The 24,864-nt window shown below is 29.2% G+C and overlaps 2 protein-coding genes across 2 annotated transcripts; one reads left to right on the top strand and one right to left on the bottom strand.

The window, feature by feature from the left end:
- The first annotated feature begins 71 nt into the window (after window positions 1–71).
- Window positions 72–4,888, top strand: LOC114131338 (probable ATP-dependent RNA helicase DDX10). The gene is made up of 12 exons (XM_027996531.2): window positions 72–371; window positions 831–1,022; window positions 1,081–1,231; window positions 1,848–2,091; window positions 2,179–2,380; window positions 2,445–2,607; window positions 3,139–3,322; window positions 3,390–3,566; window positions 3,631–3,857; window positions 3,934–4,151; window positions 4,208–4,575; window positions 4,650–4,888. The coding sequence occupies exons 1-12, from the start codon at window positions 273–275 to the stop codon at window positions 4,789–4,791; spliced, it is 2,367 nt and encodes a 788-aa protein (XP_027852332.2). The 5' UTR covers window positions 72–272; the 3' UTR covers window positions 4,792–4,888.
- Window positions 4,889–8,123: 3,235 nt separating this feature from the next.
- On the bottom strand, window positions 8,124–23,480 carry LOC114131419 (radial spoke head 10 homolog B-like). The gene is made up of 8 exons (XM_027996628.2): window positions 22,086–23,480; window positions 18,730–18,874; window positions 18,363–18,543; window positions 17,335–17,691; window positions 14,879–15,023; window positions 13,607–14,290; window positions 10,504–10,734; window positions 8,124–8,853 (listed from the first exon to the last, which is right to left on the bottom strand). The coding sequence occupies exons 1-8, from the start codon at window positions 22,108–22,110 to the stop codon at window positions 8,402–8,404; spliced, it is 2,220 nt and encodes a 739-aa protein (XP_027852429.2). The 5' UTR covers window positions 22,111–23,480; the 3' UTR covers window positions 8,124–8,401.
- Between the last annotated feature and the right edge of the window lie 1,384 nt (window positions 23,481–24,864).

Genomic DNA, 24,864 nt, shown 5'->3' with positions numbered 1-24,864 from the left:
ATTGTGCGCGATCTTGTATGATAAGAAAGTGATAAATTGATAACTTTATTATTATTATTTTACGATATGATAATATTATAGTAAGTTCTTCTAGCTGACAGCACGTGTCCCATGCGCTTTATTAGTATCGATTAAACATTAACATCAAATTATCATTCGCTAAATCTATTTTTTATGATCAACCACTGTTTGTTGTTAACTGTTTAAACAATAGCCAATACTTAATAGGTAAGATTAATTATTAACTAACTACACAAACCGATTTGTTCGTGATGGTGTACAAGAAACGTAAAATAAAAGTTTTTAAACCAAAAAAAAAGAAGGAGTCTATTGATGTCGTGATCGGCAAACTCAAAGAATCGTATGAACAGGTAACATGTTTTTATTTTTTGACAATTATGGTTGAACGTTTTTTGAACTATCCAGTTTTTGTTCCTAATGATATACATATGATACACATACTACATACTTTTCAATTATACAATCATTTTTTTCATTTTAAAATCAATTAATTTAAGGCCCAAACTGACATGTTTGGGTTTTGTTTACTGTCCCTTATTTGATCGTTGTATTTATTAGTTATATTTGACTGTAACATAATCTCATATATTGGGATAATAAATAAAAATTTAATATTTATGTTGGAAAGATTCTTATAATAGTTTTAGTCTTGTTGATCCTCATTCCTCAACTTAGTCTAAATAATATACTTATTTATTTTATGACATTTTAAAACTACAAGTTCTCTACCGATTCTCTACTCTATTTATGTGTAATATTTCAGTATTGAAGAATAAAATATGAAATTGTAAATTATTACTTTCTTTTAGATTGATCCAAATACTATTGAAAAATTTGAAGATTTTCCCTTGTCGGCACCAACATTAAAGGGTTTGAAAGAAAACAAATATTTTGTGCCTACTGAAATACAACGTGAAAGCATTGGCTATAGCTTACGCGGTGAGGACATATTAGGTGCAGCTAAGACTGGCAGTGGTAAAACTTTAGCTTTTCTAATACCGGTTAGTAAACTATTAGAATAATTTAAGAATGTTATATAATAATTGATATATTTATCAGGTATTGGAAATATTGTATTGCAACAAATGGAATCGCACAGAAGGGTTAGCTGCACTGATCATAACTCCTACAAGAGAATTAGCATATCAAATATTTGAAACATTGCGTAAAATTGGGATCCACCATGATTTTTCTGCTGGTTTAATTATTGGTAAGTATAACATTTTTGTATATTGATTGCGTAGAATCAAATCTGAGTTAATATAACAAAATATGGATCTCAAATGAAGATTTGATTTCAATAGTAATAAAATTGTGTTAAAAAATGGTCATTTGAAATTAAAAATAACCGAGGAAATAACATTATTTCCAGCTTTTTTTATTAAGTTATATATTTTTGTAAAAATGTATTAAAGGTAACAATATAAATTTATAACTATTAAGAATAAATAAATGTTGTTTAATACCAGTTAACATGATGGCATCTTATTATTTGGATTATGTATTTATTTATTATATATTATATATATAAATTTAACTATTAATTTAGTAATAAACAAAAAATATTACCAGTTGAATACCAAAAACATTAGGTTAATGATAAATTGTTTTAAAAAAGATACAAAAAAGAAAAATTAATTTATCAAACACTATCTAATAATTTTTTTTTTAACTGCATTAAAATAATATAAATGGTCTTTTATTCTTTTTTTTCTCTTTTAAATCATAATATATACCTTTGGCTATGTATTTAATATTTTGAACAATTTTAATTAGGTAATTAATTGTTAGTATATAATTAAATAACAATTTTGAATGTATTTTAGGTGGCAAAGATTTGAAATTTGAGCGCAAACGTTTAGATCAATGTAACATAATGATTTGTACACCAGGCCGTTTATTGCAACATATGGATGAAAATCCACTGTTTGACTGCTCTAATATGTTAGTACTAGTGTTGGATGAAGCTGATCGATGTCTTGATATGGGTTTTCAGCAAACTATGAACAGTATTATAGAGAATTTGCCTCCTGAAAGGCAAACACTTCTATTCTCAGCTACTCAAACTAAGTAGGCATCTTAACATAAATACAATTTCTAATAAGTATAATATATTTGTTGTTAACCTCTAAATAACTGACTAATATTGTATTTTAGATCTGTGAAAGATTTGATAAGACTCAGTTTAAGTAATCCTCACTCTATTTCTGTTCACGAAGAATCAGAGCACAGTACTCCATCAGGTTTAGTTCAAAGTTATATGGTATGTGAATTGCATGATAAAATGAGTTTGTTATGGTCTTTCATAAAAAATCATTTACATCATAAAGTGCTTGTGTTTATGTCAAGCTGTAAACAGGTAAGAATTTTACAATTCAGCCATTATTACAGATTAGTAATAAAGAAAAAACTTATTGTTTTAGGTTAAATATTTTTATGAAATATTATGTAAATTACGACCTGGAACTAGTTTATTAGCACTATATGGTACAATGCATCAAACAAAGCGTATGGCTGTATACGAGTCGTTTAGTAGAAAACAACGTTCAGTTCTCTTCGCAACTGACATTGCTGCTCGAGGACTTGGTAATTAAATTACTTTTTTGTTTTAAACTTAAATGTTGATAAAGAACAAAAACAAATTATAATAAACATAGTACTTTTTAAATCAATTATAAAAAAATATTTATTATTTTTAATAAATACTGTCTATAGATTAGCTTGTTTGATAAAATATTAAAAATTATAGATTTTTGTAACAAATTAATACTTTAATAATACATAATATATTATTTTGATTGTTGATATCATATTATTTTTTAATTCTTAAAATATTAAAAGAAAATTTTCAATTTATTTTCAATTTTGTAATATTTAATAAAATACATTTGTGATTTATTTATTTGAAACTATATTTACCTAATTTATTTATTATTTTATGAGTGTTACTTAAATAACAGATACTTTTAAAGTATATATTAAATAAATTTATGAGATTAAATAAAGTCCATGCTATGATTAATTTTATTAGAAATTTAATAACATAAGTCAGATATAATATTTTTTTATACAGTATAAGTATATATTATAATGAGTTTTATTTTATATTTCATATAGATTTTCCTGCTGTTAATTGGGTTGTTCAGTTGGACTGTCCAGAAAATGCAAATGAGTATATTCATCGTGCTGGTAGGACGGCTAGATTTCAGAAATCTGGAGAATCATTGCTTGTACTTTTACCTTCTGAATTAGCTATTTTAGAACAGTTGAAAAATAAAAAAATTCCAATTTCAGAAATAAAGTAATAAAGTAGCTATATATAAATTATAAAAAAATTTATTTTAATTAAAATAAATATTTATTTATAGAGTTAATCCTAATAAATTGACTTCAATACAACGGACATTGGAAGCTACTTTAGCAAAAGATCATATTTTAAAAGAATCAGCTCAGCGTGCTTTTGTTTCTTATATAAAATCTGTATTTTTAATGAAAGATAAAAGTGTATTTGACGTTTCAGCTTTAGATACAGATTCTTTTGCTAGGTGAGTAACTATTTTTATCAAATAAATATTTGATTGTTATAATTAATCTTAATGCCTGTAAAAGTTCATTAGGCTTAGCGATTCCACCACGTGTAAGATTTTTACAAAAATGGAAGAAAGCTAAAGAAGCCAAGAAAAAAGAAAAAGATACAATTGCTCAAACTGTAGTTGAAAATCTCAATGAAAAATTAAACAAATCATCTGATTCTGAAATTTCAGATGATGAGCCTGATATAAATTTAAATCATCAATATAAATCATCTGTTAAAGATTCTTATAATTTTCATAATGGTAATTGTTAATTTTTTTAAATTTCAAACTAAACATAATTAGGTATTAAATATTCATATAATTTTTGTTTTATAAGATGAAAACAGTGAAGATGAAAATGATGATTTATTCACTGTAAAACGAAAAGATCATACTATCCCAGAAACTGAAGATTTTGAAGATGAAGTAGAATTATCAACTGATATTTTGAATAAAAAGAAAAAAAAACCCTTAACTAAAGCAGCAGTTGCAAAAAAAATGATTAAAAAACAAATCAAACCAAATCAGAAAACTGTTTTTGATGAAACCGGAGAAGTATGGTATTATTAATTCATGCTGAATATAATAATTTATTCATAAATTTTTTTTAGGCTGTACTGGACAAGGCTAAAACAAAAGTCTCACAAATGGCTCGAGAATATGAGAATAGTAGTGATAAGGGTGGTATTGATATAGAACAAGCTAAACAAATGTTACGTGAAGAGGATGTGTATGACAAACAACTGTTTCGAGAGAAAGTTAAAGCAAAACATAGAGAGGAAAAGAGGAAAGCCAAAGAAGAAGCCAAGAGAGCTGAAATGGAAGACGCAAGTTCTAGTGATGAAGCTTCTGTTGATCTGTCTTGGCTGCCTGATCCAGACAAAGTTTATGGCAAACAAGAAAGTGGTGATTCTGAAGATAATTTCGATTCTAATTCTGCTTCTGAATCTGAAGTCGATGATTCATCAAATATTCATCGGTAAGATTTTAAATATGTTAGTTTAAGTAAATTTGTAAAACTTAATTTTGTTTTTTTTTTTCATATAAACACAGACCACCTAAGCGAAAATTATTGACTAATAAAAGTAATAGTAAAAAACGAATGAAAATTGATGAAGACTTAGATGAACCCATAGACACAGGTTTGAGTTTAATGGAGGATGAAGAATTAGTGCTTAAAATGTTAGATAAGTAACTTTTTGTTGTATTATGATTTTATTTTTAATAATTGATATTGATATTTATTAATTGATTGGTCTTATAAAATATAATCAATTTATAAATGTGATTAATTTTGTAATTTATAGTATTATTATTTATTTTTTTGAACCCTCAATTTATATTATTTATAATTACTATTAAAAAATACACACATTTCTATGGTAGGTTTAAAATTTTCTTCAGAAACATGATGGAACAACTCCATACATGCACGAAGAAAATATTTTACATTTCATGTATTTGAAATTTTGAACAGAACATTCTAACAAAAAAGTACTCGTCAGTCTTTAATGCAATGTGAAATATGATTAATATGAATATTTAATGATCACATAATTAGTTATAAAAATGTTTGTGACACTAGTACACTACGTTTTATATGGATAATGTTCCAATTAACAGTGCATGATTTAAAATGAAAATTTTGGGTACGGGAATCTCATCTTGCTGGACGGCATTGAAGACTTCTAAAGACTGGTATTTATTTGTTTACTTTTGGCACAATAACACATGTTTAAAAAAAAAAAAGCGCAAATCCATTTAGTTAGTGTATACGTCTTGTAGCCCAATCCAGACTAATTGGACTGTACATGGTTATAATTTTTTACAATTGAAATATATTACCATTATTTTTAGTTATTATGACATATTTTGAGTAAATGTATATGACATGGTAATAAAAAAAGGGGAAGTCGCTGGCGAAAAATGAATAGGATTAAGAAAATTGTATATTATTACAGAAATGTGTGAGACAAATTTCGGACGACAATCTATCCGTGGACTGGAAATTTGAGTGTCTTGATTCGAAGGTAAGACTTAAAACCTACCAGAGTTTTAAACTAGTACTCTACAGTCTACACCCATTTTTCCTTTTATAGATGCACCTGTAAGAGGTTTCTAAAAGTTATTAGTAACAATTAAATGTTATAAACTGAAAGCTAAACATTTTTGGAAATTAATTATGAAAGTAAACAAACTTACAGAATATTTAGTAAATTAGCCGAAGATGAGTATGAAATCCAAAATCAATATTTGTTAGCTATAGCCTTTAGCAAGAGTTCAAGACTAAAGTCTATATAAATTACAAAATATAGAATGTAAATTAATCGATTAAGTTAATTACCTACTCAATTACCAATTTATGAATATTAGAATATCCAAGTATGGATATATACTATTTATTACATATTATGTAAGTATAATAAAATTAATTTTTATTATTATAATTAGAATAAAAGGTATGCGTACCTATGTCTTACGTTTAACTCGTTTAAGACAAATCGAGAACCTAATCCGGTCGCATTTTGTAGTGATTCGAAAATAAGAATTGTTCCAGTGACTTACGATGAAAAATTCACATTATATTATAGTTATTAGCTGCTATAATTATAGTCGACTACCTCTTCCACACATATTAATTTGTTAAAAACTTTGTTAATAATTATGCGCGTAATTTCCAATGTATGAAAATTAAAATATAATAGCATGATAATATCATAATATGTTTAGATACTAATGGTATAATATATTATATGAAGGTAATGCATATATTATATTTATTGTTTATGGAAGTACCTATGTAGGTATGTATGTAATTGTCTACCTGTTACTCTCGTGTAGCCATGTAAGAACTTACGATTCCCCATGTATGTATACGACAAGCTAATTCTAGCTTTTTAATTTTTTTCAGTTCATTAAAATGTTAAATATACCTAATTAATAATTATGATCTTTATTACCGTTTTATTTTATAACCTACTTATAAAATACGTGTATTTACTCTGATAAAGAAAAAGTGGCACGACAATAAAAAAAAATTGGCCTGTTTAAATTTTGGCGCCCCTATTAAAAAAACCCAAATGACGCCACTGCTATTATATAACTTTTTGTTCTCGTGTATTGTTTTGGTCCGGAACAATCGCGGCCTTGGATGTATATATTTTGCAATGTTATAATGTCTACCGCTGGTTTTGTTCACTGTAGTTAATATCTGAGTCGACTTTGTAAAAAAGTTCTCGCTGAACGTCGTTCCGTTAACGCGTCAGATCCTATTGAGCGCAAGAAAAAGTAATATTAGGTACACTTTTTTCAACGTGCTCGCAGCGGAATTGTTACCCACCCTAATATCATAATAATAAGATTAGTAATAATAATAGCTAAAAATATCATCACGATAGCGTTATTATAATTATTATACATTGTCACTTCTGTATAGTTGCCGTCGAATAAAATTATTATTTTGTTCTTAAAAATTTTTACCATAAATGTAAAAGCATCTCGCCGGTTTTTCTTTTTTTTTATAAGGCGCATGATGGTTTATACACTGTAGCTTATAGTTATTAATATTATAACAAAATTTAATATTCTTCGTTTGCGATGTGACGGTAACATAATAATGTAGCCAATATAGGTATAAAATATATCGTGATTTTAAATATTCTCATTTACCCCCACACACCAATATATATGTATATATATAATCTACTACTGCTCATTTATTCATTGTGTTATTATAATATAATGGACGCCATACTTTATAATACCTACATAAATAGGCTTATAACAATAAGTACGCTGAGAGGTTAAATATCTTACATTAAACAAAATATATTAACTATTGTCTATTACTTATATTTAATATACTTATAATTCATGGTATATTGATATTTTAAAATTATAACCTTTATAACTTTATCATCTTTGTCATAGGTATAATAAGTATTTTCATATTTTAATCATATAATTATTTGGATTTAATCGCTTTACACATTTTGTTAAAATAAGGAAATAAGTTTGTGAAACTTAGAGCAACATTTTATAATTTTAAAATACGTTAAATAATAATAATATATTTAACTACAATAGACTTTTAACCATATAGTTCGCTAAATTTCTTATAGATTTTACAATTTTATATTCGTAAATAACTGAAAAATAATCATTATTAGGTTTGCCTATTATAGATACTCGTAAAATTATAACTGTAATTTTTTTTTCTAGTTACAGTGGTGTATAATTATTAATTACCTACCTACTAAGTTAATTTATTCATTCAAAATGTTAATTATTTATTATATAATACTATCGTGCAAAGAGGGTTGCCGTATATGTGAATCAGGCTTATCACTAAGAAGTAGGGGTGCTATAATAGTTGTGTAGGGGTGGCAATGCTCCAAGTTGATCTACTGACATAAAACTATGAGCTCATCAAACCCAAGGCAGTATCACGGGTTAGAAGTACCCCGCAGTACGTTAGATCAACTAAACACTTATCCGGATGCAGTATTGCAGTATACTCCGTAAGGTGTATGAGTCTAATTCAGTGGTGACGTAGTGGATGAGCGACAGGCGAGATAGTATATAGACATTCACCGGATCTTTGTGAGAAGAGGGACCACAGCGGCGGAATCGAGTCCTATAAAATTTGGAAAGTCAAATATGAATCTTTTTTCTTGAGAGAGATATTTGGGTAAAAAAATAAACGTTTGATAATAATAGATAAGGTATTATTATATGATAAACATTATTGGCAGGTTTTTAAAATTCTGCAAATTATTTCCGTTGGCGGTTTTCGAGGATACCGCCTAGACGGTGATAGAACTAACTACTGCATCACTCTTCTCTGGCGTCGGTACCCGACATTCGCGGACGCACATCAACACGAAACGGTACCAATCGGCGAACGTCAGCCGCTCGTCCAAAGCCATCAGTGGCGCGTGCGGGAAATCGTCTCGGTTGTCCTTTGCTGTCGGACAGGCCTCCGACAAAAGCTTGGCCACGGTGCTGGTGGAAAATTCGAACACGGCCGCCGCTGTGGCCACATCGCCGGCCAGCCCGAGAAGGACGTCTAACACGGCGGGCAGGACGCCATCGTTTCCGCCGCATAATTGGATCAGCCGGTGCACCGTGATTGGCGGCGGTGGACTCTCGGCGTCCGTCGTCGTTATTGTCCGGAACACGTCGTACATGGTCGTCATCGTTTTTCGGCTGTTGGCCCAACGTCCTGCCGCTGACGGGTCGTCACCCAGCAAATCCACTGCAGCGACCGTCGTCAGTGTAAGATAAAAATACATTGTATTGTTGCATCGTAAAGGGATGGGCGTTTATCAATAGTAATAATAATAACTATGATAATAGAAATGGTCAGTGCGAGGACCGGAAAATTTCATTACAGGAAATTATATTACCATATTACAACAGACAAGTTAAAAAAATACAGAGTATAAAATATAATTTTTCGATCAATCCTGTGTTGTAAAAGTTTTTTCAGTAAACAACTCATCGTCTGATTCTAGTTTAGTGCTTTTATAAGTATCATATCGTTAAAAAATCTAGCGATATTGTGTTATAATATATATGTTGCAGTATGGTTTTTTGATTTGACAATATTTATCACAGTCGAATTACGAGATGGCTGTATAAGTCTACAACTAATTTTAGACTGGATAGTAGATGCGCAGTACTTAAAGTGGTTTAAATTGACAGAGGTAGAAACTTTGCTTTATTAATCTCTTTATATTATTTTGAACGCTTCTCGTAAACTTAAACAATTCTTATTATTCAAAATAATTAATTTTATTTCTTTGATTTAGTACCCCATATTATCAATTTAATTTATAACCAAGTTTATTATTATTATTTTTTAAATCTAAATTTAGATGAAATAATCTTTAGATAGTCTTCTTACGTTACTTTAAATTTTAGCTATTTTTATTTAGTTTTCTACAATAAGTTATTACAGTTCGATAATATTAGAACCCCTACTCTGTTTTAATACGTAGATCATTTTATCCCCAATAGCCCCTATTAATATTTTTAGTAGATTTTTTAAAGTAATTTTCTTGAACATTTTGAAAAAAGCATTCAAGTTTCAAGTTTTGTGGAACCCTGGGGTTCCACCGAACACACTTAAAAATCCCTTGGTTTAGTTAATACAACAATGTTTTTGTAAATATAGGGTAATTCAAAATGTATGTTACAGTCATATCATCATAATATAAATACTAACTATTTATAATAGAGAAATTATTTTAATACGGAAAAGAGTTTTTATTTAAAATTTTCTTAAATATTAATAATTTTTGTATTGTTTTTACAATATTTTTACTAGGGTTTATGGTAAACTTAAGAAATTCAAAAGGGAATCTAAACTCTTTTTGCAATCATAAGGTGAGCAATTTTTTTCGGAGTATTTCGATACATAATAATTGAAACTTGGATAAGTAGTTTAAGAGTCATAATTTATTTAAGTATTAAAAATTTTGACTAGTGTAGTGAAATGGTACGGGGATAATCCTCAAAATGCTGGTCTATATACTTCTTTGTTTATCTAAACTTTAAATACTTAGACTTAAGTTATAACTTATGCTCTACTTATAAACTATTTGTTCGAATTTCAATTTTTATGTATCGAAATACTCCAAAAAATTCTACATAATATTATGATTGCAAAAAAGTATAGGATCCTATTTGAATGTATTAAGTTGACCCTCAAAACACCGCCTAAAATATTGTAAAAATACTTACAAATTAATAATCATTTTGTTATTTCTAAATAAAAAACCTTTCGTATTAAAATAATTTCTCTATTATGAATATTTTATATTTATTCGATTAAATGTTACATACATTTTGAATTATCTTGTATGTATAATATATACTATATAATCCTATATTTTGCTCTCACCGTAGGACGTCGGAACGATGTCGATTTTCACATGTTCTACAAAGAGGTCGTGCAAAGCCGAAGCCAACAATCCATTACCACCAGCTGTACGGTTGGTTTTGTGTGCCGTCTGCCGCCGTGTACGGTCGTAAGCTACCGTCGCTAATGTACAGACAGCATGAACGAATTGCCAAAAGTAAATGGGTTCGAAGGGATCGTGTGCTGAGACGAACGCGTAATTCTTGTTTTTATCTGTTCGGCATTTGAAATGCCGCATAAAACAATATTTTATCATTATGTAAGTATAAATAAGTATAAACATAAATAGCTTAAAGCGTGTATAATGTTTGTGCGCGCTCAAAACTCGCGGAATCCGATTGATCTCAGGGGACGGGTCTATAGGTACCGTTATTGTTATATATATCTACTGTATAATATAATAATATATACGTTAAGTATCAACTTCACGACTTAAGCGCAATCGCGCAATAATTATATTGTATAACGAGTAGTCGTAAAGAAGATCATCGTCGTCGTTTTCGTCGTTAAAGACAGCTATATTATAAACCTATATAATAATATATAGTCTTACACTCTTACTATATGAGCATTTAAATTATATAGATACATCCTATATATTAGATATGCACAAATGATACATTAATTGTGCCAAACTTTGTTACCTCTTTATTATACTGTTTAAATGTGTCACATACAGATATGTGAGATGATGTTTTATTTTTAAAATTATTTTCAAATATTACATAGTGAATTCAACGATTAATATTGTCCATTTTCGAATACGAGTGTGTGATAAATTTCTCGTTAAAATTTAAAATACTAATTTACATTTTGTAAACCGTGTGCTAAATGCATAGGAATCACTGTCCAGTTTTTAATTAGACTTATCTCATGGCTGCAGACTGTAATATACGGTTTAATAATAAAGGAAACTGCAACACATGAAAAATAAACGAGATTGCGTAGCTATAATTTATAATTTATTATTTGTTTTCTAGCTTACATCTCATTACAGAACAAGTTGCGAAGTTATGTATGCGCATGTTCGTAAGTGTGGAATGTAATATGTACATGAAAGCTGCATGCTCCCAATGGCACAGAACTATTTTTTAGGATAATATGGTGCAAAAATATATATAAGCCATCCTCCTTTATCAAAGGACGCATACCAAATCTCAATTAAATCTAATGAGGTTTTTGACCACGAGAGTATAAATATATTGGTGTGGTGAGTAGCAAACCCTATGATAAAAAAAAGAAATATCAAATATACATTATTTAAGTAAAATCAAGGCCGATGCTTTTGTTAGTAACAATAATAATATTTAGGAATCAATAAATATTTGAATAATACCGGTGCATAGGCATAATGTCTTTTATAATCCTAAGGTTAGTAGTATGATAAAAATATTTTAATAAGTAATAATAATAATAATATCTATCTAAGTAGTCAATAAATAATAGTAATATATGATGGCTTATATAACCGACTTACGCAACCAAATATATGAGATGACTTCCAGGTAGGTGATGGATGAGTAATGTACAAGAAGTAAACAGTAAACACTAATGAAGATAATAACACGATGATCAGTAAATGATTTGTATAATTGTATTGTATTTACAAATAAATACAATTCGAATGTGTATAATGAGTTTTGCATATAAAACGTAAATTATTGCTCTGTATGTATAGTTAATAATTAAATTATTTTAAGCCCGTTATGCTGAAACTGTGACGATATGCTTCGTCAGTTTCGGTCACAAGAATACACAATAATAAAAATATCACTCCAAATGACCATTGTGTGTATGGAAACTCGAGAAATCGTATAACAAAAAAAAAAGGGTGTACCTATGTATAATATAATATATTTGTGCTTTTTTCCTGCTGTGACTATGTTTAGGCAGCTACGGGATAGAGACTGACAACAGCGGGTTGCCACTAACTGTTGTACATTTATGTTATGTATATAAGGTGGCGATATTATGCCTTTACGGAAGATTATGCGTAATAATAGCCATGAACTATAAACGCAGTTACTAATTTGAAAAAGGGGTTAAGGTTAGAAATAATTAATAGTTGTATTGCTATATCGAACATATATTAGGATTTAAAATTATCAATTATAAAATAAATAAAAATTTTATCACACCTTAAGTACGTGTTCATCGCTACAGCATAATCCTGTTACAAATTTCACTATTACTGTGATTAAAATAATAAAATAAATAATAATAATGTTTGTAGTATGTGTTGAGTGTTTGATAATAGGCTGAAATATCTTTTACCCACGTTATAAAACATTTCGATATTAATCATGGTGTGTTAAATCGCGTAAACCATTGTTTGTGTTTTGTCTGCGTTATTATATGTATAATTTGTGGTCTTTTTTTTAATGGACGCATTTAGATCTACACGAATTATATGTATTGTTGTGAAATATCACGTTGTCACTTAAAAAAATGAGGAGATCTTTTTTTAACGGTGTGCCATGTTTATATAAGTGGCGGAGTCTTTTGTTTTGTTTTAGATGCTTAATAATCGATGGTGTAAAAGAACATCTGATTTGAATTCTATTTTTATTGTACACCGGATTTTAATGTACATAAAAAATTAATCGTATGCAAAGCGCGATAAAAACGAGAGAAATAATTATAGTGTGTATAAATGTTGTCACGATAGTTTTGGGTGTAGGTATATAATATTATGGGGTTTTGAAGTACTTTTTTGTTACATCATGTAAATACCTATCTCTATGTTTATTTGAGTTGAATATTGTTATATTCTGTGGCTTAATTTTAAGTAAAAATTAAGCTATATATTGTAGATGTCGAGTACAATTGTGTCAGAACAATAATGGCATAGGTTAAAATAGTCTGTTTTCGACTTCTGATACGTCAGTTAAATTATTAGTAACATTTTCGATAACTGTAGATAGTAATTTACGTATAAAATAGTAAGAAGACCGATACCGATCGGTGGTATGTATTATAATATAAGCATTGTTGTTATATTTAATAGTATATTGATAACGATTGAAGCATTTAAAGCGTATAAAATGGTAATATAACAATATAGTGTTATACATTATTTACTCACACAAAAGGTCGTCAAAGTCAGCCAGTGAAATGTGCACGTGTAGACGGTTGTCGATAATTATCTGCCATAGTCCGAGCCGAGTCATCAATGGTCGGTAAGTTATAGGGCCGTCGGCCAAAAATGCGCCGTAAGCCTTGTAGAGTTCTGCCAGACGTTCATCGTACACACTGAGTGTGCGTTCTGCGTCTCGGAGATCTGGTTCCAAAACAGGGGTATTAACCACGTTCAGTTCGTCCTTACACATGTCTGCTATTTTCAGGACATGATCGGTCAAGTCGTAACCACACTTCGTTCCTTGGTCTGCCAACTGGATGTCAGCTCGAACCAGACGGTTTGACGCGGTTTCGCGGAAACTACGGGTATCAAAATAGGACCCTTGGACGTGGCTTCTGGAGGTCACCAAAAGTGGACAATTCGTAATAGGAATGGCGGAGACGGGCTTATACGAAAGTCGACGTTTACGACCCGCGGGGGTCGACGCGGTAATTTTTTGATTCGTATTAGCGGTGGTAGGAGGTGTTGCCGTTAGCGTTTCGTAAAGGACATCGTTACAAAACTCGAGACCAGAAGCCTTTGGCGGCCGACCGGTAGATAAGACGATTTCACACGGACCATCCAAAGAGTCGTTCACCCAGCGTCCCGTTATTGTTGTTCCGGTGTCCACTGAATAGAATACGCCCAGACCTGAGGTGAGATTAATATCACGTGTATTCACATTTTATATGAATAAAATCCTTATGCGTTATGTCATATATAAATTGAAAATTGTTTTTGTTTTGAACACGCGCATAAAGTGAACTTTTACTGTCAAACGTTATTTGTCTTAGAATAAATTATGCAGCAATAATTTTAAATTCCGAAAACCTTTCAAACATTGGGCGATTATAAATTATAAATAGTGTGCTAACAATGACTAAAGTGCGAATCACACACATATTTATAAATTATATTTGTATTGGTTAATCGTAATATGCATTATTATAATTTGATGATATCGCAAAGAACTTCATGGAAATATGGAATATTTGCTATCTTGGTTATGTCACGCGGTACACTGTCAAAATGAAACGTCTTCGTATCTGCGATTTAAAGTCCATTATTCGAATTGAAATAACTTTCCGTATATAGGACATAGGTTTCGTAAACTTAAGATACCATTCCAAAGTTTGACACTTCTACGAAGCGTACCTACATCATTTCAAATGCACTCCATCTTTTAAATTAATAACTACCTAGACATTATCATTTTTGATTTGTATTGCTTATCCATACCGTGTTTTTTTGACATTGACCATTGACCAGTGTACTTGTCACACAAGCACAGAAGCACAAGCCGATCGCAGTCTCGAGGATTGCTATTCCATTCGTATGTGCCTGTACCATCCATGTGCCCGTCCACCCAATCACCTTCATATACCTGTCATAATTATAATACTCATCATACATATAGATAATATAAATACTTAATTAAATGGAAATATATTCTTATCATATAAATGTAATATATATATCACCATTAATCATTTTATAAAATATGAAAGAACGCAAATTTTTTTTCAAATTATTTGGACTACCATAGAATTTAATTGCTCACCTCTGGTCTAGAATAACATGTTCTAGGTTCCATAACATATTGAATAAGTATAATATATTATAATATACATAACTAACTTTATAACTTTATAAAAAAAGTTTTAACCGCGTGTATCTACAGAATTATGATTTTAAGTTACAAAACCAAACGCACTTTACTTTCGTAATTGTTTGTTAGACTAGAAATTATGACGATATTACTACACCATTACCAGACAGTGTTTCTATTGTTGCTTACTTCCAACATTGTCGCACGTTATAATGATAATATATAGATACTGTATAATAGTGAGAAGAACCATATTTAAGATTTTTTTCTTTCTTTTATTGGATTTCTGTTCCACGGAGTTATTGTCATAATAATAATAATAATAATAAAAAAAAAAAAAATAATAATAATAATATATTTATTATTGCGTAATGGCATTACGCGTTTCGCTTCTCCGTCCGAATATTCCTCCAGGAATTTAATTCCAAACCAAACACTGCGCGATCGACAATGAGTAGTTCACCGGCGGCGTTTTATCGTGAGTTCAATGCGATTACGCCGACGAATTTCTTTTAAATTATTTTCTGAATCTTCTCACGTATTGCACACCCATTTTCTCGCGAGTCCACCGAGGACAATATATATTATATTTGTACAGATACACACACACACTCACACACACACACACACACACACACACACGCACATTATTATTGTATTTTTGTATTTGAGATTGTGACTCGGACCAACACTTGCATAGGTACAACGTCGTGTAATATTGATGTGTAAATTAATTACTTTCGTATATTTTGTATATATTTTACAAGACTTTTTTTCAGGCATTCTTAATGATAGAATCATAGTATACTTTTGAGTGACTTTTTTTGAAAAAGCTTACATGGGTTACACGGTAAACATAGCGCAATATATCTGCTCGCGTATTATAAATTATAATAATATACTACTATAATTATTTATAATGTTATTGTTTACAACGGAAAAGTAAATATTTTTACCGAAATGGAGCTGTAAATCTTTAATGGTTTTCAAAAACTGCCGTTGAAGGTAATGAATACATTAGAAAAAAAATACATTCCAATGTAAGTTTCAAATTTGTGAAATTGTCAGTGATTTATGTACCTATAATATAATACTTGTATATTTGGGATGTTGGGATGTAAAACCTTAATTTCTGGAATTTTCGCAACCAATTATGCTTACATGTTTATGTATTTTATCTTGGTCTGGTCAACTAGAATATGAGTTGATAATTCGGAATACATATTGAAATAACTTCATAACCGATTTTAAAATCGAGTTTTGAGCATGTTAGCGTGTATAACAAAGTTAAACTGACCTCTAGATTGTTAGCTACAGTCTGTAGAGTTTAATATTAACATTTTGTAACTTAGAAAACAATTTAATGATTTATGCTGACTATATTATACTAATTAATTTACTAAATTCGAAGATTGATTGTCTCGAAATATTTTCCTTAATCCCTTTTAATGTTCCAACTTTCTCGTTAGGAGCCACTTACATCTTCTATGTTTCTGCATGTAACGCATCTATTGTATTTTTGTACTGATCGACCAAATGTTAACATTAGAAAAGAAACTTTTTCAATTTTTTCCTTTCTACTTTTGATACGAGATATTGTTTAAAACATATTTATAATTTATAGCACTATTCAGTTTTTGATTTGTTTTATTTCTGTTTGAATCTTAGAGTTAGAACTTACAGTTTGTACCTATTTGTTTTAAATAATGTTGTTATTCTTATTTTGAATCCCGTATGGCCGTATCAAGCACTAATTATAATTTATATTTTATTTATAAGTAAGTTATAAAAATATGTGGACGACTAGAAGAAAACAAAACAAATAATATGTAAAAAAATAAAAAAAGAAAAACAACAGAATATATTCTATGAAAGTTTGATTAGACGGAGGTAACATGTCGCTTGATTGACCGAACTCTAAACATTCTGTGCACGGAATGACTGATGGGAAGTATTGCGCTACTCCTATGGGAAGTATGTATTGTAAATGGATTTTGCGATGGTATACCTATGAGCATGTTTTCTGTAACTTTTGCTCAATTCAACATAAAATTCGATACTTATTATAATGCCAAATTAAACTCACGTGGTCGTTCGGCCACACTGTCTTACCACGGCCGTGCTGTCGGCCATCCACCCAGCCGCCGGTGTATTGAGTCCCGTCCGGCCAACTCGCAGTGCCGCTGCCGTGTGGCCGCCCGTCCACCCAGTCGCCGGAGTAATTCAACGCACCGTCCGGCTGACCGACGCAGCAGGACGTCTCTCCGCGTCCGTTCCTCTTACCGTTCGCCCATTCGCCGCTGTACCACCGGCGGCCGTCTTCGCAGGACACGTGCAGTCCTCGGCCGTGTCTCAGGCCCTTCAGGAATTCGCCTCGGTACCAACTGCCGTCCAGCCATTTTATAATGCCCCTGCCCTCGGGAATACCGTCGTTTAACTGTCCCTGTGGACGTGCGAGAACATTTTTCTTTTAGTGTAAACGGTCACAGGTCATTGATGGGGTGATAATGTAGTATAAAGTCAAGGACTATATTATATGACCCGCGCGGTTATTCGGTACCGCGCCAAAATTAAATTAATACGGTGTAGTGGTTGTCAACGAAATAGGTACGTAGATTTGATGAAAGATGTCCGACGTACTTATCGTATAAAACGTGAACCAGAAGAAAAATGATTTTGAATTTCAAGACATGATGGTGTTATAGACCAAGGTCGCTAAGAATAATCTAGATAGAACACATAAATCGATACTAAAAAGTCATCTTAAGAGTTAGAGATATTATACGTATAAGCTTTCCGAAAATCTTGAAAACAAATAGAGTTGAATTCATTGGACATATACTCTGCCATAATAACCAATGTTGTGCCATAGAGAGAGAAAATAGCAGCAGAAGATCACTTTTTGACTTTATTATTTAAGTAATAAGAGTTGACCTAAAATTGTCGGTTGAAAAGGAAAGGTGGTAAATGCGTAGAGTAGAGAATTGCTATCAACTAGCCTTTAGGCTATTAGAAAAAGAAGAAGTCCTAGATATATGTCAAGTATAGTTAATATTAGGTTGTTAAGATACAAATATGTTAATTTATGTTGATATTCGGCAGAGAATGTGTTACCTCGTAAATGGCACCGCTGTCAAGACATAAACGTCCTGTGTTGCGTGGGATCCAGTCGGACAATTGTCCTTCGAATAAGTTACCCGATTTGTACGTCACTCGATTCATGTTTTTTGTTTCACTAATTGTTTCAAGTTTTTCCTGTATTCCTGTTGTTTTCAATGGTGACAAGTGTTCTTTACTTTGTAAAATAATTGGGTTTCAAAAATATAAATTATTATAGCCAATATAACGCGACGGCGAAATTTTGTTAAACGTTATTAATATAATTATACTAAATGCTTTAAATTTAAACACGGTAAAGTGTTTTATAAATTATTTCTGCTTTTAATGTTACTTTTAAAATTAAAACATGATCGTGTCTTACCGATTAATAACATAACCGATCATCGAATTGTAAAATTTTGCATTCAACTTATGATGGGTTTCATCACGAATTACTTCAGAAAGTGGCCTCTTGTCGTCAAAGCTTTCCAAAAATCTAAATGATTTTACTGGAGCTCCTGATGTGACTATTCGAATGAAAATTAAGTAATATATATAATATAGTATACGTATTATGTGAAATGCTATAATTACGCAATTATTTTTTCAATAATTTAAAAAAAACCTAATACATATTATTATTTCAATTTCAACTCTTATCATAGTTTCGTAGGATAGAAAAAATACAACTATTATGTGTGTTTGAACTAACGATAACTATATCAATGTAAATCGTAAATAGTATGTAATAGTATTTGAACAAATAACTGAGTAAGATGGACAGTGAGCACTATATATTATTGACTGTAGTATACGTTTTTGATAACGATGATATGTGAGTTAGGCAAATTCATATGAATATTGATTATAGTTTTCTTAAAATGTATTATCTTTATTAAGATTATTATAAAATTTAATTGTTACAAGTTTGTTTATTCAAAATTTGTCTAAAAGTCTTATGTATAGTGCTTTATTTTCAGGGTGACTTAGAAATTCTTATCATATAATTATAAAACATAATAATTATTTTTGAACAGCTTTTAAAAAAATAAGTTTTCGGGTTCTCTTATGTATAATTATTATTTAAATTAATAAAACGAATACCTCCAACAGACGTGCATGAGGTGTGCAAAAGTTTTCAGAGAACTTTGATATTATTAACGTGTATATAAACTTTAGTTATGAAATTTCAATGTTTTAAAACTGAATGTTTTTGGAAAGCGTATAATCGATTGTTCTTATCTATGAGGCGTATTAAACGTAGTCTTCGCTGATAATTCCGTTCAGGTAACTAACAGATTACGGTTTCAAATAATTTATAGAAGACGCATTGGCATTGAATATAATAGCGACTGTAATTAATTGATTATTAAGCTCGGTTTACTCGGATTTTACGAGTATTTCATTGGCAATTTTAGGAATTATAAGTTGGACCTTAGCCAGTTTGGTATGTATAGATTATATTATATTCATCCAACAATTTCCGATGTCTCTCGGTGGTATGATATGTATATATTGTTCATGGTTACGTTACTATTGCGCATTAATAATTTTTGTTTAGTGATATCGGTTAAGACGTATTTTAGTATAAAATATTAATATTTATTTTAATCTTTATTTTCAAACGGTCCGCATTGACGTTTACTTGCACTTAACGCAATTGCTTACACCACTCTGGAATGGCAGAGGAATTTAATTTGACCAAAAGCCCAATACATTATATTATCTTACATGAATCCGATATACTTTATACGACGGATAGGGGAAAAATATAACTAACAATAATATTTTAGATTTCTTCTATGTGGAGGTATCTTCTTTCATTTTTTTTATTATTATTATTTTGCAACATAAATTCAAGTATCAATTTATTTAAACAGAAATGATTTATATTTTTATGTAAAAAAAGGAAAGAAAAGAATATTGTACGTATGGGTGTTGGGTACTCGTCGGAGCTTGGTATTTTAAGTGCACATAAAAATAATTTACGAGTTAAGATTTTTTAAATGTATTAAAACATATTATTATTACATACCTAGTAACAAATATGATATGAGTAACCTCGTATGGTCGTAGTCTTATGAAAATTATATTATATTATACAATTTTATAATAAATAATATAATTCTATTATGCAAATAACTTCATTAAAAATTTTAAAATGATAAATGATTATAGAAGCTGTAGAATTGTTCAAAACATTTTAATATTGCTCATGGATTATCGGTAATTTGGCACAGTTGTATCTTTAATTTTTTAGAAAATAACAAAATTGTTCTCCTTAAACAATGCCGTTGATTTATAATATTTTTAATCTAAGGCTGTCAATAAATGAAACATTCTACCCTAAATATTTTTTATGGGTATCCTAAAAACCCGCAGACCATTTAATTTTATACTTTAAAGTATTTTAATATATTTCTTTGTTATTAAATAATATTTAAATTTATATGTGACTGACATTTTTTACTTTTAACTTAAAGAGAAACTATATAGTCTTTTATATACGATATAAAAGTACATTATACCTTCAATAATAATAGTACGTTATAAAATTCATTATCTGAAAATTAAAATATTTTAATTGATTAAAATCTCATTATATTTAATTTATTTAGACTTATTAATAAGAACAATGTTTATATTTTGATATTTTGTTCGGCTGTTTATATTATTCAAACAACTTCACTTATATCAAGTAAAACTTTAATAATACGTGTTAAAAATTTATGTATAAGTTTTTATTATACAATTGAAATAATTGAATTTTAGAATTTCAAGCGTATAAAATAGCATGTCTTAAATAACAGTCACGGAAGTACTTTAAAATAATATAAAGGCCATTTGTGATGAACATTAATTGAACGTGCACTTTTTATATAAAAATTGAGTGAGTGCAATTTAGTACAGTTATGTGTAAGGAACAAATATATTTTGGCATACTTCTACAATTTTTTAAAAAAGTTGAATAAATAAAAGAACAAAACGCTTATTATTAAAACCATTTCCTCTGAGAATTTACCATTTTTTCATTTTTAATGTTTATAAAGTACCATAAAAAACGTTTTCATTTTTTAAACGAGTAATGAACAAAAATAACAACTACAAAGTTTTCTGATGTATATTATTGAATGTTTTTTTATTGACTACTTTAATTATTTCACCAAACATATTTTTACAGTGTACATAAGGTAGTGTATTTTAATTACGCAACAAACAAATATATAGTTTGTTTTATGTCAAAATTTCGATATTTTCAACTCCGTGGATTAATATATCCCAGTAGTAAATATTTGTATGTTTATAATCATGTACTTTTGATAGAAAGTTTACATAGTTTTAATAGTCAAAAATATTTACGGTATACACATCATCAAACATGTTGTCTACATATTCAAAGTATTTATATTGTGTTAAATTTTGATTTTTACAAATAATTTAGATTCAGAATATTATACGAACATGTAAAGTATTAATAACTAATAAGCTTAAAAAAATATGTATTCAAAAATGTTATGTTTATTTATTACATGTTTTAAATGATTACTTGTAAAAATCGAATTTTACTTTAGATAAAATTTTTTCTGTGTAGACAACATAATATTTGATATTTAAATATTTTTGTGACAGACAAAAATATGTGGCCAAAGACTGTGTAATATCTTTGTTTAAAAGCGCTGTGAACATACAAATATAAACTGTAAAAAAAGTTAACAGTATTAAAATTGTTGTACTTACCTTTTGGTTCTTCAGAAAAAGCCATTTTTATGACAAATTAAGCTAATGTTTTGTCTGCAATAGAAATATCTGCGATCGAGTTTAGATCAATGTGTCGTAAATCATCAAGTTATAACTAGGTAATGGTTACATAGCAACTATTATTTAAATGTTACCTATTTCATCGTGCGTCGACTGTATCTGTTTGAAATGGTTATTTTATAAAATTGTTTATATCTTTTCTTCATTTAGACTTCGTTTAGTAATCGCAAAAAAAAAAAAATCTAAATTATTTTGTGCTGTTGTACAAATATTAAAATGTACACCACATACATACACACATGTAGTTTAAGTCTAGCCGGCGTTTCCCTTAAAAGAAGAAGAAGTTTAAAATAAGACTGCCAACGAAGTCAACGAACTTTTCCAATAAATTATGACAAGCGGAACAAAATCGAAACTCTGCCATCACCGTTACGCTGTCATATATTATCGGTCTGGGATACTTATTTTTCAATGCCCGAGAAACGAAACCGTAAATGTTTTTTGGTATGTTTAAAGTTGTATCAACTGACCCGGATACGCCACCATCACTATCGCTGCCTTTTTTGCGGATGTCGAACGTCGAAGACGAACTTTTCCAGACTCACCCTGGGCTATACATATATTAAAGTGCGAGGTTTTCGTCTCGTCAAGGTGTACTAAAACCCACTGTCTCAGTAAAAAAAAAAAAAATAAAAATAAACTTTTCGTTATACTTGTCTACATTTATATTTTAAACTGAGAGACCGTTTTTAAATCTGACCCTGGTGTTTAGACAGGAATGACAAGTGACAACGGTGATTGATGATCTGATGCGATATGGCATAGTAAGTTTTCGATATTATTATCATATATTTATATTTATACATGCTGAGAAAGTATATAGACGATATATCGTTAGAAATTAAACTGTAACGAGTAGTGTCATCATATTTTGTGAACTTCTTATACGAGTTATACGTGTGTACAAATAATATCGATTCATAAAAATCAGTTTTTATGATAACTTAAGCGGACTTATTATGGACGTAGTATATATTTTTTGGTTGAGCTTTAATTACCGCATTAATAGAAATTATACACCAATTACGAATTAAGTATGCATACGAACGCGCTTATTCAAAATTTTCTGCGTCGTTCATTATTTTGGCTTTTGCTTAAGCGTTTGATCGACAGACTCCCCGTGACAGTTCTCCGGTACTCTTGAATAGAGTTTAAATATTTTTACCCGATTTACATATTAAAATTAAGCTGTTCTGTAGAAACATTAGCACTTTAGTTACAGTAATTTCCATATTTATCGTTTGAAGAAATGGTAGTAGTTAACTTAATTATACCCGTGAGATTAAATTGAGACGACAAGCTCGTGTGTGAAATAATCATTACCTAATCTAAATCCCAACGAATGTTTGCTAAATTGCATACTGCCGCTGCAGCGTACGAATAATGAATACAAATGTATGGTGTGAATTATTTTTGGTGACACACACACAGGTATATAGGTATATAGATATATAGTCAACTATTGTCAGAGACAGTTTGCATAATTTCATATAACATTTATTACAATAAATTAAAGGTTAGTTTAACGGTACACATTTTCTTTATCTAAAATGTATAATAAATTTTTTTATACAATTTTAGTATAGGTAAATAAGTAGTATAATATATTATATAATATACATATACATATATATATATATATATATATATTTATATAACTATTTGTATTACTTTTTTGTTGTTTTATTATATCAGAAAAATTAACAATTTGAATAAAAATAATAATATTTGAAGTTTTTGATCAAATAATAATATATGAAACATAACACGTCATCACTGTACAAAATATGGAAAATAGTATTGCAATACATAAACAAAAACCAACATATATATTTTAAATTATATGACTCATAATAAAGTTTAAATTAAATGTTTAATTTACAACAATCAAAAAAGGCTAGAACAATATTAATTTACGTGGATAATAAATTATATTAATGTTTTATTGGAATTACAATATAATTTAAGGTAATATTACTGTACTGAACGCAAAATATAAACTAGTTTTGTTCATATTTGATTTTATAGCGTTATAATTTACATAAACAGCGCACCATTAGTAGTTATATATTTATATATCAATATGTAATCGTCATAGACTAGAATAAAAGAATGTTTAAAAATTAGTATACACGTGCTGTACATAAATTTCAACCGTAAGTAATATCATTTTTATAGCGTAATTTTATACAATACATTTTAAGAACAAAACAAAACAATAACAACATTTAGAGCAAAATAGTTTAGTAGTAGTAGTAATAATAATAATAATAATAATAATAACCTATGGTTTTATTTATTATAAGTTATTTTTTTGAATAATATGTATATTATATACGTATAATTTTCACGGATATTCGGAATTTCCGAAAAAATGTATATCAAAAACAATAAGCAAATGTAGAATTTTTACAAGTGACCAATATAGTCTATCACTGTACGTCATCATTCGCTTGTCGGGTTATCGACAATAATGTACAATATGAGTAATATGACAATAATGATATTATATAATAGGTGTACATCATAACATATAATATAATCATTGGTCAATTAGGTGTAAACTCAATACGTATATTAGGTATAATATAATAATATATTATATTATAAATGGTTGTGTAATATAATTAAAAAAAAAAAAAAATAAACATTTTTTTTTACCATTATTTTTATGCTAATCAGTAACTTTTTCAATATA

This window comes from Aphis gossypii, chromosome 3 (assembly GCF_020184175.1).
Source record: "Aphis gossypii isolate Hap1 chromosome 3, ASM2018417v2, whole genome shotgun sequence".
Classification (NCBI taxonomy): Eukaryota; Metazoa; Arthropoda; class Insecta; order Hemiptera; family Aphididae; genus Aphis; species Aphis gossypii.
Note: the sequence above shows the minus strand (reverse complement) of the source record. Positions and strands in the feature narration are given on the sequence as shown.